General features: G+C 40.6%; 1 protein-coding gene across 1 annotated transcript in view; it reads right to left on the bottom strand.

Annotated features, from left to right (window-relative positions):
* Positions 1 to 515: 515 nt before the first annotated feature.
* Positions 516 to 24,832, bottom strand: part of cbln1 (cerebellin 1 precursor) — a 29,710-nt gene continuing 5,393 nt past the window's right edge. The window contains exon 3 of the mRNA XM_051381089.1: positions 516 to 8,202. Within this exon, the coding sequence (XP_051237049.1) occupies positions 8,005 to 8,202 (198 nt within the window). The 3' untranslated portion in view covers positions 516 to 8,004. The remainder of the gene's footprint in view (positions 8,203 to 24,832) is intronic.

The raw sequence follows: 24,832 nt of genomic DNA, 5'->3' as shown, positions 1-24,832 counted from the left end.
ATTCGAGATATTTCACCATAAGTGTAGTATGAGACGAAACAAACCCACGTTGTTGGTGTCACCCAGTTATCCTTCACCCAGACTCCAAACTGGCATTTGGACTTTCTCCAGGAAGTGTGCATGTGGAAACTATTTAAAAGTTGGGTTATATACATGTAATGAGGCCACAGAAGTCCGGATTATTTCCTGAAAACAAAACTGAATATGTGAAAAATCGGCGCTATATAAGTGTATAATCAGGAGTTTCAAACATTAAAGTGTTTGTGTGGCAGCTGAAGAGCTGTGTGAACAACTCGTTACATTATGTGACAGTATCCTCCCTGGGCGAGGGAGCTGTAACCTACATACATACAACACTTACTACAAGTCAGCTACATCAGTCAACGCTGTTTGTTCAACATCTGAGCTCACAGACTATCAATCCACACGCTTTCAAAACATGGCATGTCCAAACTTTTGCGCACAGAATAAACTGAGAGTTCCAGCAGCAGCTTTGAATAAATCATGAATCAGGCTTCCCGCAGACACTTTTAAATACACATTTCTGAGCAAGAATTATATGGCAATCCAACATTTAACACAGGAGAGATATAGAGGCACATGAATTTTGCAGAACATCTTTTGATTTCTTAAATCTTAAACTTCCTTTGGTGAATTTTATAGTCCCAAGAATAGAGAACCAAAACTGCCTACAATGGATGCGTAGTTTTTCAGTACTGTGTCACTATCTATATACATACTACATGATATTTTCACTTTGCTTTCTGACATGAAACAGACCTCTTCCCTCACATTCACAAATAATTTAGTATTTAAACATCTATCACACTGCGTGCATGCACCTAGAGGTTGGGTTATATTTACTGTGTTCTGAATATGCACTATATTTGCTTTTGAACATACAAGAATTGTCATAACTTGTGAGGTTTTCACTCTGACTTCCAGGCCGAACAAATAAGAATTTATGTGTTTCTGTCCCTGTGCCTTTGTGACTGCGAGTGTTGTTTGAGTGACAAGGGGTGAGACGAAGGGGAGGGCTTTAGGGACTCGGTGTCAGATGAACTGAAAATGGTGGAGTCCAAGCAAGCATGGATGTCTGCACTCGTGTGACCTGAGGAATGGGTGAGTTCGGTAAAGGTCGAAGGTTATCCGTCATATGGACAGAAGAACTGCTGGTCTGCTCTTTTTTCCCCCGTCTAGATGTCAGTCCGACTCGCTCTCTATTGGACTTTCTTGTTGGCTGTCTATCTGCCTTCATGCCCATCTGGCTGGAGTGAGAGGGCACAGGGGCAAAAGTGTGTATGGCAGCAGGAAGTGTGTGTGTGTGTGTGTGTGTGTGTGTGTGTGTGTGTGTGTGTGTGTGTGTGTGCTCTTGGCAACTGTAAATAAATGTGTGCACATTTCCATAGAGCTGAAAATATAATGCTGCATCAGACCCAACTGTCAGCTTTCTGTTGACATTGAGAAGAGGAGAGGGGAGGAAGAAAGTGGAGAATACTGTAGTGGAGCAGACACTAGTGGGGAGGACGTAGGAGAGACCAAACACCACATAAACACGCGCACACACACACACACACACACACACACACACACACTTTGTTTGTTATGCTGTGACCTGCTGCAGACAATTATGTCTCCCTCGCTCTGCCGCAATCAAATTACTTCTGGAGGACAAGGCCTCTGGACAGACCTGCTGCTGTGAGGGGAAAGAACACACACAGAAAAACACACGCATTCCACTACACACACACACACACACACACACACACACACACACACATTGTTGTAGTGGCGATTGAGTTAACAGAAATCTAAAATAGAAAGTATATTGGCATTAATACAAAAATAGCTTCATTATCAAACACGACCATCCCCCGCTCTTTATGCAGCCCTTGGTTTTGGATAAAGTCGTTTTAAAGATAAGAGACGTTGTGAATAAAGGAGGTAGTGGTGCTGTATTTAGCAGTATTTGAAACTACTGACATATATCCGTAAAAGATAAATCAGATTTTGGGATTTTGAAATGGTCACTGTGTCAGATTAGATCAAACTACAATATTTTTACTGACCAATCAGAGCTCACTGTCTTTCACAACCGGTGTGATGTACATTGATCCGAGTCCTGCACAGACCCTTTACCCGCAATTATTAAGTCAAATCCGGACCCACCCCACCAACATTTGCATGTGGGGCCCATGTGGGTATAAGATGGGCTGTGAAATGGGCCCTATATGGGATTCTGCCGTAATGGCCCCATGTCAACTGTCCATGTGGACTTCATGCAGGATTACACTGGCTGTTAGGTGGGGCCCGACTGGATATTCAACAACCCAAATGGGTTCCATGCTCTCATTTCCCATTAGTGACCCAACTGGGACCCACATGGGTTTGACCCAAGCACAGCCCATTGGCTGGATCATAATTTTACTTGTGCAATTCGGAAGTGGAACATTTAGAAACCATAATTAACCGTAGTCTGAATCTATCGCCAACTATGTTGCGACTCACAATGCCTCTGCTGCGGCCAGCTAAGCACCGATGCCTATCAAGCCCCGTGCCAGTTCGTTAAATCCATCAACACACACAGTTTCAAATGATCTGATGTCCTTGTCCTGTCCTTGTGGTTTCCAAGTTGTGTTCTTGGAAAAGTTTCTGTCAACTGGCGCAGAACCCGTTTCCCCCTGCTGCCTCTGAATGGGGTTTCCTCAGTGACAATGTCTACGTGGTGGCTGACTAGACCTGATATTTAGCTGATTTATATGTTGAAAATAGTCTGCACATTTTAATTTCTCCACAAAAAACATAATCATTTTGTTCTCACCCACTGCCTGCCCGCATTTAGTTCATTTTTACCCGCACCCATTCATTTATATTAATATGTTTTTGTGTGGAGTACCCGACCCGGTGCAGGACTCTGACATAGATGATCGGTAAAAGGTTCCAGGGATTTACTCCACCTGACAGCACCAACAAAGAGTGTAATGTAGGCCTACGTATTCATGGTTCTAAATGGAATCATTCATCATCATTTGGCGGTGAAGGTGGACTCTGTCTCTTCCCTTCCCAGTCGGTAGAGAGAGGAGTGATTACTGTAATTTGGTACAATGTTCCTGACACAAGGGTTACAGTCAAATTGTTACATGTTCACTGGAATGAAATAAAACATGATTGCTCTTTAGCTTTCCTATATTTATAGTTGTGCATTTAAGAGGGCTCTGTGCTCCTGTGGGCTTACATCATGGACCAAATACCTTTCATCTTATAAGTCTTTTTGTTGAGGCTCCCACATGCTTAATGGGCTTCCTTCCACTATGACACAATACACTGGATGAATAAAGCAATTTTCACACCCTTCTGACGGGTTGGACACCCATGCTGTGTCTCATACTCATACTTCCATACTTACACTAATACTTTTGAGTACATAATTAATGGTGCACTCACAACGGTAAAAAAGCTGAGTGTGGAACTTCTCACTCTCAGTGGTCGCCCTTTTCGCTACGTAGCGGAAGGGAGGGAGGGACCACTGGAACATACAGGAACATTTTCTGTGAGTAGGAGGAATAAACGACGTCAGCGTAGATGCTGTAATTTCCACCTCGCATGAAACATGAAACACACAAGTGATAAAAAGTCGGTCCATTTTTGATTAATATCGTGAAGAAAATCCAGTGAAAAATTTGCCAGTATCGGCACTCATGCTCTGTCTGGTTGTAAATCGTGATAGAAGAAGGTGACATGGTAAAATGTTACGATTGTCATTTCCGGTGAGCGCACAACGGACGTGCTCGATTTGACACAACACTACAATGCCGAAATTAGCATTGAGTACGTAGTTTGCTTCATGTACTACATAGAAGTGCAGAAGCATTGGAATTGAGACACAGCACCGGACTGGGTGCGCAGAGCACTGGGGGAGCGTTGGTGTTTCCACTGGCAGCACTGGACCTTTTGGCCTTGGGAGGGGAGGTGTTCAGGCCTGGGATGGGGAGAAGGATGCTGACAGAGAGTGATGCTGGTTGTGCCAGAACCAGTGCCATCGAGCAGTCAGTGTAACAGGGCTCAGCAGCTTCTATGGACATATTTAATGGCAGAGGCGAGGAGACCTAAGGGGATGACGAAGGATGCTAAGAATAGAAAAGGAGAGTGAGGCCGCTGTACAGGAGTAAATCTGGGACTGGCTTTTAGTCACTGATGAGAGATTAGTGAAATAAAAGGCTGCAGACAGACGGAGAGCTGGCTTTCTAGCTGTTGGGCTGTATAATATTTTTCATATTTTTATACAGTTTAATGAAAATCAAAGGCAACTTATTCCAGTGACAATAAAATTGCTAGTAGTTTGCTGACGTACGGTGCGAGGGGCTGCTATGATTGGTGAAACTCACGGGAAACTGCAATTGGTCAAATTTGCAGAATCAACATTGTGCAGAATTCACAGGAATTTGTTGAATTTGTTGTGATCGTTCTGACTGAGAATAGAATTTCTTTAACACAACGCAGTAGTGAACTTTAGAGGCAGAGGTGGGCTAGCTGTTTCCTCCTGTTTCCAGTCTTTATGCTAGCAATCTAAACGCAGCTTCATATTCACTGTACAGACAACAAAGCTGGATCTCCCTCTCTTCCTTAACCAAGTAGTTTTAGTATCCAAAACCTAAGCAAATCTATTTTGTATTTGAGTTTGGAGGACTTGCTGCCTTTTGACCAAAAATAGAGGGAAAGTCAGAGAGACAGATGGTGACAGAGAGAGAGACAGCACACAAAGAGAGAGACTGGGAGAAAGAGCATTTAAAGCTACCCATGGAAAATAACACGACTGCAGTTTTATCCAAAGTAATTAAGAGTAAAAACGTCATATATTTGTGCCAGTTGGCATTTAAGAAGGAAATGGAAGTTTTTAAAAAACACTGTGACAAAAGAAAGAGGAAAGCTTAAAGAAAAGGGGAACGCAGAAGAAAGGAAGGGCCACTGAGACGAGTCTGAGCGGAGGGGAAGAGGACAGCGAGTCCGAAAAGGAAAACAGAGGGAAACTGGAGAGAAGACAGTGTGTTAAAGAGGAAGGACAGCGGGAAAGAAAGACAAAGATAGGAAATTAAGTCAGATGAAGCGGGGGAAGAAGCAGAGGAGAAGGAAGAGGAGCAAGAGGAAGGAGGGATTTGGAGGAAGGAGGGAGATGATGTTGATGTTTGCTTGTTATTCCAGCTCTAATTTTCCCCCTGGAGCTCATTAGAGTCTGGAGAGAAACGAACCACAAAATCTTAAAAACCAACAGAGTGGAGAGAGCGAGAGAGAGAGAGAGAGAGAGAGAGAGAGAGAGAGAGGAAGCGTATCCAAATTAAATAAATTAATGTAAAAGGAGGAAAGAGAGAGAAAGTTTAGAGGGACAGAGGACAGGACAGAGGGATAGAGGAAGCAACCCCAATCGATTGAGGGAAAGTGGACTACAAAAAGAGGAATAAAAAGATATCGTGATACAGTGTAGAAGAGTAGAAGATCCACAGAGAGATGGAGAAAGGAGGAGACACCACCCACCATTACATCCACACACCTGGGGCTGTGTGTGTTTCTGCTTGCTTTCAGAAGTTATGCCAGCTTTAACAAAATAAAGTGCCAGGCCAGGCTTAAAGTAGGTTTAAGAAAAATAAAAGTACCATTAAAATTTTATTGATTTCATCAGAGCAAATAAATATAAGAAAACAGTAGATAAATTGATTTGATTGATAATAATAATAATAATAATAATAGTAATAAATAATAATAATAGATAAATAAAAGTCTTCTTTAGCTGTAGGTTTTTTATATAAGTACTAGTCTCAGCTTTTTAGCCACAACTTGGTTTGACCCAAAACAAAAACAAGAAGCATGTTTTTAATCAGAAGAGCAGAACGGCAGCCTCAGATTTCCACACACAATCACTAGTAAGTTTCTCTTAGAATATTTTTTCTTTTATATAACACTGAAGTACGGAAATACAGATATTATAGTCATCAACCAGATTCAGGTTTCAGTATTAGTATTATCATTATTATCATCATAATACCAGTAGAATAGAAATGGTGGCTTAAATTTCGATATATTTATATATCCATTTGTATATATACTGTGTAAATATATATACATACATATATATATGTATGTATATATATGTATATAATAGAGTCCGTGGTTGTAAGTTGGTTTTAGTGTCCAAAGTCCAACATTGAAGAAAAGCAAGGAGGGATCTGTGCTGGGAGGCAAACGAGTACAGCAGCAGATAAAGTAGAGACATGAGGAAGGAGAGGGAGATGGACCGTTGAGGAAAGGATGAGAGAGAGGTGAGTGGGGGAGAACAGAGGTATACGAAAACGCAAGAGAGAGAAAAAATCTGCACTTGTGGGTAAACAGCATAGTTGAAGAGAGGAGGGGATCCTGGAGATGGAGGGGTAACAGCAGCAGTGGTGGAGGGAGAGAAACAGACGGAGGGGGGGTGAAGCTGTGGACAAAGGATGGTGGAAGAGGATGGAGGCTGGCTGGTATGTTTGTGTGGCTGATAGGAACACTGAAGGTACAACAGTACTGTCTGTGTGACTGTGTGGATGCAGATCACCAGAGTCATGGTTAGGTATTGACTACATCTACATTTAACCTTTTTTACCTTTCTTACAGTTAACATTACCTTTCTTTGCTCTTGTAAATTAGTGGTATAAAAACTTAATTTCTCAGAGACATTTTACAGCAATATATCATTTAAGTTATTTGTTGTGCTCAGTTACTGTCAGAGTTGTTCTGATACAGATACCAGTATCCTACACTGCCTAAAAGGTGTCTGAGCACCGATCCAACATGTCATTTGTTAGCCCCAAAATGGTACCCTGCTACTTTATCAGCAATGTCCTGCACACCAATATTTCCCCAGTGAAGTCATGACCCGCCCTACATATATATCTGTGTATATCTATACATATATTCTGACGTTTATTTTTATCATGTATCGGATCGGTACTCGGGATTGGACGATACCCAAAGTTCAGGCATCGGGATCGTCAGCAGGACACCAGAGTTAACTGTCTTAGATTAAGAGTCATGTTTGATGCTGTAAGAAATCAAGTCATCTGATCTGAAGACAAAGAATAGGACATGACTGTGGTACGGATGCAGGGGAGAGAGCGGGATTAAGTAACAGAGAGTGGGGGCAATTGGTAGGAGAGGAGGGGGAAACAGATGTGTCTTTCAAGAACAAAGTTTTTTAAAAGCCAATAATTATCATAATAACTATAAAACACAGCTTTACAGGGAATGTAAATGTGTCTGGAGCTCCTGATTTTGTGATCAGAGTTTAGTGTTTCCCCTATAAAAATTCTAGTTTGGCGCTGGGGTAGAGGCTGATCCAAAATCAGTGCAGTTTATGCATGAAAGCATGAAAAACCCCACAAATATGGCCACAGTAAATGGGAGATGTGGGGAGCAGTTCTTCAAGAAACATTCTTCAAAGCTTATGTTGATAGCGATCGATGAATTAATGATTGAATGAATGAATGTTGGGGGGGTTACACTCGGGCTTTAGAACACTCTGGAACATATAAATGATCAATTGCGTCTTTCAGCAGAGAATAAAAAAAGTTTTGGCTGTCCAAAGCTGCAGTCAAGCCAGAGAAAACAGAGGGAGGAAAGGATGGATGAAAGGATGGATGAAAGGAGGAAGGGAAGTGAAGAAGCTGGCCATACACTTTCATGTACTGGCTTCATAAATCCTGTCTCATTTTACCCTCCTATAATCGTTCTGTCTTGCTCTTACATCTCTCTAACATCTCTCATCCTTCCTCTTCCTTCCTCCTTCTGCAGCGTCCCAAACAGAGTCTGTTGTCACAGTCCCTCTTCTTTCTTTTTCTTCTGTTCCGTCTCGTTCGCGCCATTTTCTCTTTCCCGTGCCCCTCTTCTTCCTCCGTCTGCCTTTTCCCCCGTCGTCATCGCACTTTCCATCTTCCACCAGCTCCTCCTTCGTTTCCACCCCCTGCTCCTCCTCTTCCTCTACATGGGGAACACCAGGAAGCCGGAGAAGGTGGAGTATTTCCATCCTCCCATTAGGTTTCCTCTCTCCAGTTTGAGGTAGGCCCGGTCTCCCTTCTCCATCTGGATCAAAACACCATTACTGGCCGCCTCGCGCGTCACATCCTGGTCACCGGCAAACGCCGAAATCACCGGCCAGCCGTTGTGCATCAGGCTCACCTGGATGGGCCAGAAGAGGACAGACAGTTTACAGAAAGGAAAAGGGGAAAATATAGAGGAAAACTGACAGACACTCGCCCACACACGCAGGGGACTGTAGGGACATTGGGTTCAGCACACACTCAAAATACTCCATATCATGATGATGCTTTCATGTGGAGTCATATTTTTAAACTTCCTAGTTGAGCTGCAACATTTTAAACATCCTTACAGGATTTCATTAGGAAATCTATGCAGAAATGCATGTGGTTGTGATAATATAACAGAATATTTGATTTGCACGGAGCAGCTTTGTGCTACGCAGTCAGCACATTATCAATAGATAAATCATGCTTCGCTTTTTTTCAATTACCACATGGAAAAGATTTTACAATGACTTAGAGAGACATCCACACACACAAAGACACAGCCGACCCACACTGTGTCTGACTCAACAAATGTTTCAATGGGGAATAACATCTTCTTACAAAGAGAAGTAGCTGTCAGTGATGCGTCCCCTCTCCTCCCAGGCCAGCCAACACACACACAGACACACAAGACACACACAGACACACACACACACACGTACACACACGTACACACAGACAGGCTTTCATCACTTCGCTTTTCGAGCAGCAGCAGAAATCCAAGCACCGCTTGGATTTGTTTCCCCCGTATGTTTCACTAAGAAATGGTTTTATGCTACCCCTGGCACCGATGCAGTGCTAAAACAAACTGAAGTGAATTTTGGAGAAATGTCTGTTTATGCAGGATCACACTTTATAAAACCTGTGAGATTACAGGCCTCCCTGTGAGCAAACTCCCTGTACCTTGATAAGGAGAGGGAACGCAGGGTGTGTGTTCTACTGCGTTTCTCTGGGTGGTTGTAAGACTCTGACTACATGATGACTGTTCAGCATCAGCACAGGGAAATATGCAAACCATTTTTAAGTCAGTTATGTCATCCTGCTTTGTAAATTGAGGCTCCTATTTAAATTCATTTTTAAATATGATAAAAGATGGTTTAAAAGTGGGAAGATGCACAAACTATTTATGAGATCACTGATCTGACAAATATGTCTGAGAAAGAATAAACCAAGGCAGCTACAATGTGTAGTTTCAAACGTGTCCCAAATCCCATCAGACTGTTGTACACATACAGGCTATACACAGGAAGATGCTCAAAACCTATATCTATATTGTATTCAACAAGTCCTACATAGTACAGTAAACAACAATCTGTCTGTGTGAAAAATCAATGTTTTATGATGTGACAACAATTAATTCAAATATTATCTAAATCACAATACGGCCAAGTACAATATCCAAACTGCAGAAGCTACAATTTATTGAAAAAGGTGACAAAACAGCATCATAATGAAGTACTGTAGTGCTAAAGGGTGCCCCGGCTATACGTTTTTATAGTGAAAAATGTATTTCCCACACTAATTGTGAAACATATCACAATCAAAATATCTGATGTTTTTACAATATCGTGCAGCCCCAGTTAAAGGTGGGGTACGTGAGTCTAGGTGATGCGATTATAATCCATTACACTTCTTTTCAAATGCGATGAATGGCTCCTCACAGTCCGCCAGCTTTCCCCTCTGTAGCCCTGGCTTTGTAAATGGGAAACAAACAGAGCATTTGTGTGCCAGGTAATGTTGACTGACTTGTCCACGGACATTCAGCTCTCTCTCTAGTGCTCTAGCTGCTGTAGTGATGAAAGCTGTAGTAGCAGGAGAGTTGTGAGTGTCGCTGTCTGGAGCTGCAGTGCTGGCTCTGGGAAACCGCCTCGTCCTCTCTGCATGTTAGCAACTTGATATATACCTCATATTACTTGGAACTTTTTATACAATCCTCTGTCTGTAATATGTTTTTTTATTTTATTTTAAACCATTATAAATACTTAAAAGGCTTCTTTTTTGATAAATTAAGTGTTTATCCATTGTTCAATGAATTCTTCTGTAACTTTAACTGTGTACTTTTCCAGGACTTTTCCAGGTCTTTAAAGTTTAGACCTTAAATAATAATCTAAACTTTAAAAATGACTGCTCAGTGCTAATGGCTTTGGCGAGGGTCCGGACCCCCAGGTTGGGAACCACTGGGTTAGGGAACAATCGTGGTCATGTTAAAGAAATAATACGATGTTAACTGGCAGTTGGAAACAGAAAAACGACGACGGTCTCCCACATTGAGGTCTGATTCAGTTTCATCCACACATACACAGACTTTATACCAGCCATTTATAATAACGTCACATAGTGACGGAGCAGTTTTTTTACCCTTTCATATCAGACAACGAGACGCTAACTGTTTGCTAGCAATGCATTTGTTTCTTTACATTATTACCCAGCACGCAGGGTTTTCTTATCATCTGACAGAAAATCACACCTGAGCTCTAAATACGTCAAAAATGTTTCTGCACACTCTGGAAGTTAGTAATTGTAAAACTGTCACTAACTGATGGAACACAGTCATAAACATCCCATAATTATACACTTATCCACCTCATTCAACATGATGGTCAGGAAACAGTGAGAGAGGATGTGTGTGTGCGTGTGTGCGTGTGTGTGTGTGTGTGTGTGTGTGTGTGTGTGTGTGTGGCTGCAGATGGAGAGCCTGTCAGAGTCAAGAGCTCTCTTGCAGGCACTCCTCTTAATAGCAAACTGAACACAGCGACTCAGACTGTATGTGTGTGAATGTGTGTGTGTGTGTGTGTGTGTGTGTGTGTGTGTGTGTGTTGCTCTGAACGTCCAGCCTGTGAATTTGATGAAAACACTCAGACCATACTTAAACAATTTTTTTAAATTATCAGGATAAAAACACAGCACAGGTCATGGCGAAATTTACATTTACAGTGTTGAAAATGTAGTTAGTTAAGGCTCCGACAGAAGTAATAAAATAGGTTGGACTGTATTTTATATATTATTATACAGCATATTCATCTACAGTATGTGCTTTATGTACAGTAGCCATTTGAGACTAATATGAGACAGAGGAGGTATCTCTCAATTTGAGATGAGAGAACATTGTTTTGGCTGTCTGACCTGAACTTGGCTGCTGCTGAACACATCTTGTGCTGTGGGGAAAATAACTCTCCTTCTTGCCCATGTTTATTCAACTTCAAACTTTTCAGTTTGACAGTTTGGTACTCCCTCTTCTCATCCATATTCGTCCTCTCTCTGCAGTCTCAAGCAGGCAACAGTCCTTAAAGCAGTGACATAGATTACTACTCGTGGACGTGGAGGTCGCCAAAGTCACTTTCAAAGTTTCAAACTACACTTGTAGCTTTATAGTAAGTTTAAGAAACCAGACTGAAGGAATATCTTTTACATAAAACGTGAAGGTGTGCTAAATCGAATTGATGAAGCCGTTTATGTATAATTTATATAAAGGGTTTTGCAGGGATGCACAATATTGACATTTTTGCATATAAACTGTAATTTCCCTGGACAATAATAATGATAATGATACCACTAAAGCCAGGCTCAGACCAAAGGTTTGGACAGATTTTGAAATCACACACAAAAGGACAAACTTCTGATACGTCTTATCTCAACTTTGCACGCACACCAAAATTTGAGTCTACAGGACATTTGTTTAAGATTTTTGTGCCAGAGGGAGTGGTGCACTCCACGGGTTGTCTATTCTTCAGTGAGAGCTGCAGGTGAGATTTTAACTGTTGGTTTTAAGATCTGTCAACAGTAGTATGCCAGCCAACGTTCCCCTCAAAGACTGAATGGTTTACCGCTGCTTGGTAACACCTCTCATTCACTTCTGTACAGACTGGCACTAAAAAATCTTAGAAAGTCTCAGATAACCCATTTCATATTAATCGGTAGTTGCATTAAAAAATACAAAATCAATGTCAAACTCCTTTCTGAAGCTGCAAGTTGTCAGCGGGAAGAAAGTATCAAGGGATTGTTGCAGGTATCTAACCAGACTGGGAGCTTGAAGGACAGGAGGAAGTTCGTTTACACTGTTAGCATAGAGGCTGGCGTAGGAGAACAAGCACCAGAACCAGAGCCGGGTGAGCGCATGAACCAGGTTCACAGCCTCCGAGACCAACAGAGGCCAGTTGATTCCAGGAACGATGAAGAAACAGCGGGTTCAGGCAGGGTCATGTACAGGAGAGTGTGTTCGTAGCAAGTTCATTTCTAAGTAACTTTTAACGTCATCCATCATCCATCGTATCGATAAGTCTGTTTGTGAAGTTATTTAATCTGTGTTTTGAACAACAAGACTGAAATGTTACACTGTGTTGAAATAGATGAACTAAATGTTCAGTCTCCTTGCTGGTTGTTCTGACACTTTTAGAATCATTACTGCTATTCCTGTTAGCATTTAACAAGTATGTTAAATAATTAAATTAATATCATAAACATGCAACAACAACTAATTATTGGCTTTAACTTAAAATCTTTAGTCAGGGGCAGCCCGAGTTTGGACATAATCATTCGGAATTTTAACTCGTAATTCGTAAAATCTTTGACATTTATTGGGGAGTTCTGGAGGTTTGCTGTAAACCACTCTTATTATCACATAATATGGGCCAAACATCAGTACTGACCAAGGTCCCGGACCAGATCTCCCCTCTGATTATCAAGAGGAGGAAATCTGAGGTAAATCGACCCAAAACTTCTGTAGTTTGAACCCACCTTTAGACCAGCAATACCACCAGCGTCTGGTTTACACCAGCAGACTGCATCGGGTTTGATGTAATTAGTACAGTAAAAACGCTTCTTCATTAGGACATATCTTGATGAATTACAAACATTACACTGTTTACGAGACTCTTCAATCACTGAAGAAGATGAGCATAAATCACTTTAACTCAAACGTAGAAACATGAGATTTGGATCTCATCCTGCTGTGCAGTCATCATCAATAACTGACTACAGATTATACTCCAGAGGTGAGCGAAGGAAGCACGCACACAATTAAAACAAATGACACGCCCCTTTTATGGAGGCTTTTTGGGACATTATAGCAAGTGATAAGAGATGAGGGGGTGGGTTTCTGATATGTTTTGGAGGCAAACAAATCCTTAAAACAAATGACATTTACCACTTTATTGCAACAAACCAAGCAGAAAGACTTAAAAGGAGGCCAGTCTAAAAATACCAAGCACGTCCTCCCCTGCCCAAAATGTCAATCAGAGCCTGATATTCTTAAATTACAGATGACGGACACTTGGGCTAAAAAGAACATTGTATGTGGAGAGGTGCAACCAAAGGCTTCACATTAGCCTCATTAACCTCCAGATAATATGAAAAAGACATGAAAGGAAGGGAGAAGAGACGGGGGAAACAGAAAGAACACTAGCATGGATAGATAGATAGATAAAGGAGAGTCAGTGAAAAGAGAGAGGATGGGGGATTAAACAAGAGGGAGAGAAAGGCAGACAGAAGAGGGAGACAGGGATGGTGGGGGTGTGGGAGGGGGAGACATGGTTCCTGTCCAGTGTGCATGTAATGCTTCCAAACAGAGACAGAGATGGCAGACAAAGAAAAGCCAGCATCACTACATCACTCTGTTACCCTACACACACACACACACACACACACACACACACACACACACACACACACACACACACACACACACATATCATGCAGACAAAATCCAGCCTCTCACCTACCCAACCATTCAGCCTAGTCACTCATGTGGAACTCACACTTACAGAGCTTCCCCCCCTTCTCCCCAAACCCACTGATTCTTTTTCACTCCGTAAACACAAAACACACACAAACACATAATCTCACTTTCTTTCTGTCAATTATTTAAACAAGTCCCCTTGTTGTCTCGCTCATTTGAGCCCCAGGCAGACCTGGAATCTGTAACACTGCTGGGCTCATCTGTCAGTTAAAGTAACGGCTGTCTGGCTGTGTGAAGAAGTGCCACGTTAACTCTGTTAAAACATGATGGGACAGACAGATCAGCTCATGTGATTTTTGAGCATCCTGTAAGCTGCCTTGTTCCTATTTGGTGCACGGAGCAGGTGAAGTTCATTCTTTAGAGTCCAATCTGCTGCTTTTAGAATAACTGCTGTGATTACAATGCAGCATTTAGAACTTTGTATCTCCTAATAACAATCCATAATATTACGTGTGTTTTTATTGACAGCTTTTATTCATACCTACGCCATGTAGAAAATTGTCAGAATTGCTTTTAACAATAATAATAATAATAATGAATTTTATTTATATTGCACTTTTCAAGACAACGTTTTGCTGTTGTATCCTGCCGTTGTGTGGGATTTTTGATGTGTGCTTTTCTGTGCTGAACATGGTCTGCCATGGGACTTTCCCTGTCTACGCTAATCTTGCCAAAAGGTATAAGACACAGCCCAAAGGCAACCATTTTGTATTTGCCAAGATGAAGGCCTGAATGGCTGAAACGTGTAGGTGTACTGTTACTATGAGTACATAGCCATGAGATATTAAAGGCTTTTTTAAATCACTACCCTCTTGAGTGCCTCTGATTTCTAATAGAAGAAGGTAGAATAAAAAGACCCCCCATCAATAAAAATAAATACAAACAATGGAACAGATAAAACATATTGCAAATAAACTGCACTGCCACATTGTAGGAAACAGTTTCAAACATGATGTCAAAATGTAAAATTGGCAGATTATCTAGAGAAAACAGCGTCTGAAAAGGACTTCAATCTCTCTCTGTCTCTCTCTCTCTCTCTCTCTCTCTCACACACACACACACACACACACACACACACACACACACACACACAGGGCCGCACTGGGTCAGTGTGTGGTGTGTGCCAGTGATGTATGGCTCTAATAAAGCTGTGACACTGGCTTTTGGAAGGATGATGTTCACCACACACACAAAGACACACACGCAGGCACCTGTAAAGTATGTCTGCCACCCCCTCCCACGATTACACACACACACACACACACACACACACACACACACACACACACACACACACACACACACACGCTGTCAACTACACCCTTACAATTACCATCCATAAATATAAAAGCATGATAATAGGGCTGCGCAACGTGTCAGGCCTCAATCGATCTGCATTCATTAATGCATGAGCACCAATTAACTGGCTGAGTGAGAGTGAGAGAGAGAGAGAGAGAGAGAGAGAGAGAGAGAGAGAGAGAGAGAGAGAGAGAGAAACGGGGAGATGATACATAAAAAGAGGAAAGGGGGTGAAATGTCAAGAGAAGGTTGGGGGGGGCTCTCAATATGTAAATAGAAGTTGTCCGACGTCTCCGTGCAGCACTTAAAGCCAGCGACATGATGACATCCTGTTATTGCATCATCAATTCCTGTCCAGTTGACTGCCTTGACGTGACAATGATACTCCTGGTTTGTTTTTTGTGTCTGTCCCTCTTCCTCCACGTCTTATTTTCTTTTTCCACTGTCTCTTTTTCATTTCTCTCTTCTCTAGATCTTCCTTCACTTTCCCTACTCACGTCTTTCTTGTCACCGCTCTTTCCTTATTTCTTGTCCTTTTTTCTCTACCATCTCCTGTCTGTATAGGCCGATGTAGATAGACGCAGTGAAGGATACGTACATAATGGTACATCTGTCCAGGGGCCTGTGACACCCTCTGTCTTTAAAAGGGCCAAGTTTCTTAGAATAGAAGTTTGCAGCAAAGTTACTCAAGGGTCATTCAGGAAGTATACAGTAGAAAAGCAAATGTCTATCAGGAAAAGGACATAAATGGATGAAAGACAAGGTACATAGCTTGGATCAGTATAGTCTTCTTCTATACGGAGACACACGAGTCAAAAAAGTACAAACTCACTATGTTCATACAGATGATGAACTTGAAACTAGAAACTAGAAAACCTCCAGCATTGCAACCATTTCCTATTTCTGTTTCACAATAAAAGCTTACCTCCTCCTTCATGTAACACTTAAACGTCTATTTTTATTGGGGAAAAACACTCAAGTTGAGTTAGTATCAAGAGGATCTTGGCATTAGCTTACTGCAGCAAATGAATGGAGCAAAAACAATAGGCTGCCTGCTGTTTGAGTGACAGGACTCAATAGTGATCAATAAAGCAATACAGCGGATTATAGTGGTGCTACTTCTTAATGAATGCTGTAGAAACATTGTAAATCTGGTGATACTGGCTTAAGTCCTAATTACCTACAACCAGTCACCTGCTGCCAACAGTTTCGAGGTGGAAACTAGTTTCTGGTAGCGTGCTTTGCATTTTGGGAAAAAAAGATTTTCCTGCTGCACAGGCTCTCTCATTATTCAAATCTGGAACATCTGTGCTGGCCAGGACACATTATGTAGGTCAGCTCTGTTTTTATTTGGTGGTTTAGCTTTTTGATTTTGGGCTTCCTGTTCTTTGTTGATGCACCTCGATACTGATACTAGATACTGCGGAAACCCACAGTCGGCGCTTTCTAGAAATACAATCCAGAAACTATCGAGCAATTACCACGCCGCAACTCTCGGTGGACCATAGTTGTGTTTTGTAACCATTTTTAATTTGCAGGTTTTTCCATTTGAGATGACATTTTTACATAAATGGAAGATGGAGTTAACATGCTATAATGCCTCAATATTCTATATCTGTTAATAGGATGTTTGTGTGCAATGTTCCTGTCTGTTGAAAGCAAACTCCACACTCTGACTTTTAATTATCAGTGCAATGACAATAAAGAAAAAACCTACATTTACTCTCACACCTACTACAACTATTACATAACAGCATTAGTAAGTACATAAGCAGGCAACTCCACTCTGAATCCGCTATTTAACTATGTTCTAAACAGTGAGTCATTGTTTCCCAGCCAACATCATCCAGATTAGTGTGATATTGGAACTAGCCATACATCAGATTGATGCAGCTTAAGCTCTATATCTTACAGTTTTTATATTGCACTGTAGAGAGTGATACTGCAAACAAAAGACAGTCATTGTTTCATCAGTTGTCTAGTCTACTTATCCTCCATCAGCGCCGCAGTGATTGCTGCAGCCTCTTTACCTCCGCCAGCAGAGTGTGACAGGCATTAATCTATATTTTTACCTCAGTGCATCTGGTTGTTTGTTTGTTTGTTTGTTCGCAGGAAATCTGAGAAAATTATGAATGGATTTTCAGAGTCTATTTTGAAAACAGTGGACAGGCACAAAAGAGATGACTCACTTTTCACTCTTACTGGCCAAAGCGGGCACAGCGGTGGGAGCGGTTCACAAGAACTTGTAAAAGGATGCATGCAACACCGTGGTCACTGTGTAGGCCTGTTTCAGACTGACTCATTTGAATAATATACAATTAAGAATATTTACTTTTGCTGTCAATGTGCAGTATACCATGCATGATGTTGCTAGTGATGCTCACTGGAATGGAGCTATATCAATCTGGCAAAGTTTCATCCTCATTAAATATAAGGATTCCCAGATGGTGCCTGACCTTAAGTTTCTAATTAAGTTAGACTGCAATTTGTGAACATCTACGTAAATTATTGGCCCTTAATTCTGAAATAATTTACCACTGAAAAGTGCTTTTATTCCATAGCTCCATTCCACTGAGTACCATCTAGTCAGACGTTTAAAGATATGAATTGGTAGGGCTTTATTCATGAAGGAAAAGCCCAGGTGTAAATAACAAAATGAATTCTTCAGTTTAGCTACCTCATCTTCCTGGTATACACCGTATTCAAAGCAGCCATTTTGACATAAAATAGCATGGTAAACACAAATGTTACCAATGACAGTAATTAAGGTTCCAACTATTTCATGTCAAAATGGCTGCCATGAAAAAAGGTCTATCATGCATTCGTCATGACTTACTGGGGCACTTATTACTGTTATTGGACATTTCAGGCAACTTTCAAGGACAGATCTTTTTAAAATGAAGGGCCAATCACGTAGATGTTCACATACACCAGTCTAACCCATCACATCAAATTCAGAGATTCTGGTAGGCTAAATCCAAGCACTTTTAAAGACCTCTTTATTGCTCAGTATATCTAAGCCCTATTCAGGGTCTTGGTTTTTTTTATCAAATCCAGGCACTTCGAGTACTTTCCAAAACTGTGGCAACCATGTCAAAATGTCTGGTGAAAAGGTTCTAATGTGAAAAAATCCTGTTTGAAATGGTGGTACAAAACTTAAAGGAAGACAATAACATCACTGGACATTAAGACAGTCCATCAATAAATGCTCTAGAATTTGATTTATGTTTTTGTAGAAACTGAATCCAATGCATCCTCTTGGCCTTTTCCTCACTTTCACTGGTCATCAGTGATTTATTGTCTGTGTATACAAAGTGTTCTCTGAAATTAGAAATCTAATTTAATGACTGTGTTTTATCTAATTAAATTGTTCTCTGTTTAAATGGCTATGAAATGATTGCATCTGTAGCACACAGATAGAAAGAATATTTGCTCTGTTCCTGTGTAAACACAGCAGTACAGTTTACCGTGCAGGAGATGTGTTGTTGCCATTTCTGTGAGTCTGTGAGGCAGACACTTAAAAACCGAGCAGAAACGATGTAAAGAGATAGAGGCAACCAGATCAAATGTCAGACGCTTACTGAACTATTTATATTATAGACCAGGGCACAAAAACATATCTTACAAAAGTCAGGTTGTCAAATCTCCACCAGTCTTCATCAATACTGCCTCAGGGAACAACATCATTAATTTGAGGAAAGCACTGGGCAAAGCCTTCTCCCATCATATTTCTTCTTTAGTGAAAGGGAAAACACGCAACTCTGAATCAGTTGCCAAATGTCAAAACACACCAGAAGAGAAAAAATAATTATGATAAGTGAGTTGAGAACTTCAACGAGAGCAGATGGTCTTATGATTTTTAATAACATCTACATCGAACACACCAAAAAAAACCCTTGAGGATTTAATTATTTGATGTTAGGAGAAATCAGGTGCTGACCTCTTGGTTATCATGAGATAAAATAAAAAGGAGACGGTGCTGCATGCTTACTCTCTTTCCACTGAGAACAAAATTAATCAAATAATGAAATAAATAATTGTGAAATAATACTGAGCAACGTGTCTTTGTTTTATCACTGCTTTTTAACTAGAAACTCAGACCAAGGGTGAAGCCATGCCACAGTACTCAAAACGTGTGTCAATCGTTCACATTGTGGCCTTTGTCTCAGCTGCAGCTGGAAATTACACACTGCTCTCTGCCCTCTGCAGCCTTGTCACAACCGACACACAGTCCTCACACACACAAACACTGACAGACACTAATTTCATAGGTGGTCTTCAACAAGCAGCCACTAAACCTGACAAAGTTGTTTTTACAGACATTGAAGTTTTCTGTCTCTTGCTATATTTAGCCTTTCATTCTGGCAGTTGATTGGAAGCTTTTTTCCAGTTTTAATACCTCAGTTTCAGTTTAGAAAATGCAGTCCAGTCGTCACTGTTGTCTTTAACATCACTGGATAACAAATGCTGGCAGTTATACTGTCTGCATTCTCTCTTTAGTAAAACAACCACCAACCAGTCTTATCATATAGACAAATAGTAAATAGACTGCAGTTATAGTATATTGCCACCATTTGAGTAACCAAAAGCTGAGGATATGGAGATGGAGACGGAGAGCGGGTCGTCCATTAATCGGAAGATTGCGGCTCCCTCCAGCGCGCATGTGGAAGTGTCCTTGGGCAAGATACTGAACTCCAAATTGCTCCCAAAGGCTGTGCCATCGGTGTGTGTGTGTGTGTGTGTGTGTGTGTGTGTGTGTGTGTGTGTGTGTGTATGAGCGTTAGTTGCTCTTTCTGATGAGCAGTTGGCACCTTGCATTGCAGCCTCTGCCATCAGGGTGTGAATGGTTGAATGTGACATGTAGTGTAATGCGCTTTGAGTTGTCAGAGGACTACAACTATATACTGTAAAAGCAGTCCACTCTCCATGTTCTGTGAACAGGTTTGGCAATTCTGGGCAAACAGGCTGAGTGAAACTGTCTTTTCGAATGTCTGCCATTGTTGGAATGTCTGGTACTTTGACAGTCATTTCTGTAATGGGCAGGCTGAACAACTACAGCCCATGTTCCCTATTCCCCGAAATCCACACAAATGTTTTCTTTGGTACACTATAAGCAGACAGGAGATGGAAAACCTAATACCCAGTCTATAGCTACCAGTGGAAATGTAATAAGAACTACCTTTAGCATCAGCTGTTCACACGGTTTTACCAACTCTGCAAAGACAAGCCACCTAAATACCAAACTAGGACCAGACAACATGTAGCTCTCTGACCTGAACATAACTGTTGACTAAGCAAAAGGTTCCACCACAAAAGTATCAGGTAGGACTTGTTGAGCACAGCTTACAACTAGGTTAAGGTCACTTAACAGAACCTGTTAATAAATGGACCCAATCAGAACTGAAGAGACAATCTGATGAGAGTGCTAATAAAACATGTGATTTTTAAAGATCTTTCCCTTCAAATACTGCTGGTTGACAAAATCTCTCCAGCAAAACTGTTGTTGTTCAGCAGATGTTCCAGCTCTGTCTTACAAACCCAGCTTTGGACTGGGGATGATGCAGCAGCCAGACTCAAACAGTCTTTGATGCTGTAAGCTGCACACAGACATGGGCGGGGATGATGTGAGTGACTAAGCAACTTAAACACTTCTTTGTGCTTTATACACTTAATGCACATCCTTTAAGGCCCATGCAAACATTGTCAGCACCATGTTTTTATTTTCATTACAAAAATCGACTCAAATGAGGTTTTCTCTAACTTTTACAAGCAATAAATTATTAATATTTTTGTTTTCACATATCTAAATCCAGAGAAAACTCTAAGCGATTAAGTTAAACACTGCTTTAGGCCTTGAGAGCAGTTGGCAAGAAATGTAAATGTTCTTTTTTTGGACTATGTCTACAGTCCTAATGACTCACTTTTGTTGGGTCTTTGTAATAATCTTGTTCAAATTTAAAAACAATGAATATTCAAAGAATACTCTCACACCTCCTCTCTTTCACACATGAGCGCAGACCAGTGCAACTTTCTATAATGTTGTGCCAAACTGAAGGAGACTGAGCACAGGTTGATTGGTTAAAAATGAAACCAAGCATCTGGCTTGCAGACTCTGTGTTATTGTGTGTGTGTGTGTGTGTGTGTGTGTGTGTGTGTGTGTGTGTGTGTGTGTGTGTGTGTGTGTGTGCAGGCAATGACATAAACTGTAAAAACAGAAGATGCAAGGCTTCATCTCTGTTATCAGTAAACCATACAAAACAGAAAACAATGTACAAACACACCTAAATGCTTCTGCACTAGATAATCTTTTACATAATTACAGTCATACACCAACAACATTGTGAGAAAGATGTTTTAACAAATATATTTCTCTGTCTTTGCATCCCTCTCTGCTTAACGCCCTGACTTATATTCTTAGGGAGAAAACACATTTCGTTAATCAGATCCTTCAACTTCTGAGAACGCATGATTTTAATGGACGAGTCACTGCTACAGTCACCAACATATCTCCCCCCCCCCCAACTAAATCCATTAAAATGTCACATCAGACAAAAGAATATTAGAACGATCTAATATGAGCTGAAAGGTGACTTTTTTATGTTTGACCTTTTGGAATATTCAGAAAGCAAGCAAAAGGAATCACTCATTACTCCTGGATTCTTAATGATCTTGGTCGACCACCACTGAATATCACTCAAATGAGAAATTATATCAATGATTACCATATAGTCCCTCCCATAGGTTGAATTGGTTCATCCACATTATAGTGTGTGAGTATTATTCTAATCAGGTTTCAATGAGGAAATTGGTTTTTATGCTTAAAGTATATTCCCCAATGCATCCTCATGGCCAACATAACTACCTTCAATTATGCTTTGCTAACAAGGTCCAAAAAGGCCGACACTGTGCTAATATGGATCTAAAAATCATACTTTTTTTAGGATTATTTTTTGTGCACTTCTTTTGGATAGATAGGAGTGAAAAGGCAGACAGGAAACAAGAAGGGAATAAAGGGTAAGACAATTGCATCGCATGCACTAACTACTCTTAAACATTCAACACTGAGTTAAAAAAAAACAATGTAGGTAATGTAGAGAAACAAGAGTTCAGACTAAGAGTTCCCCACGTTAGTTTAGCATCTTAGCATGCTGGCATTTGATAATTAGCAAAAAACACAAAGTACATCTGAGGCTGATGGGAAGTTATAAGTTTTTAACATAAACCAATGTATTGGACAAATTAAAATGTTTAGTTAATGGTGGCACAGGATGACCAATCAACCACAGTGATTACTCTGCCTCTCTCTCTTTCTCTCTCTCTCTCTATATATATATATATATATATATATATATAAAACCCCAACCGGTTGAGGCAGACGACTGCCCACCTAGAGAAAGTTTTTGGAAGCCAAGTTCTTGCTCATGGTGGCAACTTCTGTTATGATGTGGTGCTATACAAATAAAATTGAATTGAATTGAATGAGTATCTGTACAAAATTCAAGCCATCCAATAGTTAGTAAGATATTTCAGTCAGGACCAAAGCTGTGGACTGGCCACCTGACACTGCCATCCCTAGAGCCGTGCCACTACCATGGATAAAAATGACTCTACCTCATTACAGCAGAATTGTTTATACCTGCCATCGCAACAAGCTCACAAACAAGCAACTAAAAAACATTGTCTGTGTGTGAGCTCTGACAACTCCCAGAATATATTGTCTCTCTGGCCAACTGCAGACAAACCAACTCCATTATCCTGTCTTTTCCTCCCGCTTTCTCCTTCCACCATTTCAAAGGCAAGAGAACATAGGAACAGATAAGGTGTTTATTTATGTTGCTTTGACTTGCCTCTCATTTCCCTGCATCTCCACTGTATGAGATGAACGCTGTCTAAGCCAGTAGCAGAGTGTATTTTTTTCTTTGTCATAGCACAATCCACACTGCTCATTTTGTTCACACTTCCTCATATTTAACACATCAACACACTGCCGGCCACTCACTTTTCTCAAAGGCACTGCTGTAGTAGGCTGGAAGTGTAGTGGCACATCCTTTATGTCTTACATTCGCACTATCTGTGAGGTGCTGTTGGTCTTAAACACCATATGAGTATTAATGAGGTTGCCACAGATGATGCTTAAAGACTAAAAGACATCCACTCTTTGATATGAGTGATGGGCATGTTGTTTTTTTGTCACTACTTTGGAGCTGACCTGTATGGTCTGGAGTCACACAGAATAGAGGAGATAGATTATCTAGGCATTAGATTTCACGGCTGAAATGTACACCAGGGGTGGAAGACATGTGAAAATCTGACAGAGCTGTGAGAAGGGGCTGTGGGCGCAGAAGGGGTAGGGGTTTGGGATGGTGGTGTCTCCGTTTGAATGCAGCTTTTGAATTAGTTAACTGGGCGTATACGGGCCTAAACAGGCTGTTAAGTTGCACTTAGCTGGAAACCTACACAAAGAAGACACACTATGTTACTGATATAATTTGTCTTTAAGGGTAACATAAAGATACATAACATAAATTGGGCAGTGTTACTAAGTCTAATTAGCATTTCATGTTATCAACTCACTATATAATAAAAAGGGCAACTTAAGTCACTGTTGTGTTCACTCTAAGGTCTTCCGTTTGATTGGATTTGATTCTTTTTTGCTGTTATTGTATGTGTATAAATGTGCATGTCAGGCCATGTTTGTGTTTAGCCAGTGTTCTGCAGTCTGTTGGCTGTATAGGGAATCAGACTATATTAAATAAACTGTTTGATGATATTTAAAGATGTCTAGAAGGGAAGTGGCATTTGCTAAGTTTCATCTAAGTGGTTCTATGCATGTATCAATCTTTAAAAAGCGTGTGTGTGTGTGTTTTTAAAACAGAATTTGCCAACACTTTAATGAAGTGGTGCTTATACAACATAAGCACTTTGTGACAGCACTATAACCATTTTCATCAGAGCCCCATATACCACAGTCACACAGCATTCATTATAGATCATATGAAATACATAACTATATTACATACTAAATAGGCCTAAAAATATGCAAATTGCTGAAGCTGCAAAATTTTGATTGAAGGTAAAATGTGTGACAAAACAGCATTATTAGGATATATTGTAGTTCTGGAGACGCAGTGGCCTACAAACTTTCTGCAGATGTTTTTCAGTGAAAATGATGATGTTTTTACCATATTGTGCAGCCCTAATCATAAAACACAGTTTGCAAACACACTGAAAACATGTATATATGTGTCAAAATAAGCATGCACTTAGCTATTGAATCACATTCATTTCTGGGTCTTTATGTTGTTTGTATGCTGTGAAAAATGTAGCAACAAACATTTTAGTACATATAAATCTGACTTCAGAAGGATTACCGTTGACAAGCAAAACTCTTTAGGCAGCTAATAACAGACTACAAGAGCAAATGTGGATATCTTGTTTTGAAATGAAATCTTTATGGACTCACAAAAAATATCCTACCTCCCACATATCGATAAGTCTATTTAAAGTTCTGCTTCATTGTTGTGAGTTAAGATGCTATGATGATTTATTACCACTAGTAAATATATCTTAAAGAACTGAGCTGCAGAATGAAAAGCAATGACATAGGTTTCAACAAAGCTGATGCAAAACACACATTAGGATTTCAGCAGGGTGAAATAATAGTAAGCTGAAATTATTTTCTTAACAGTCT

Source organism: Dicentrarchus labrax, unplaced genomic scaffold (assembly GCF_905237075.1).
Source record: "Dicentrarchus labrax unplaced genomic scaffold, dlabrax2021, whole genome shotgun sequence".
NCBI classification, from domain to species: Eukaryota; Metazoa; Chordata; class Actinopteri; family Moronidae; genus Dicentrarchus; species Dicentrarchus labrax.
This window is presented reverse-complemented; position numbering and strand designations above follow the sequence as displayed.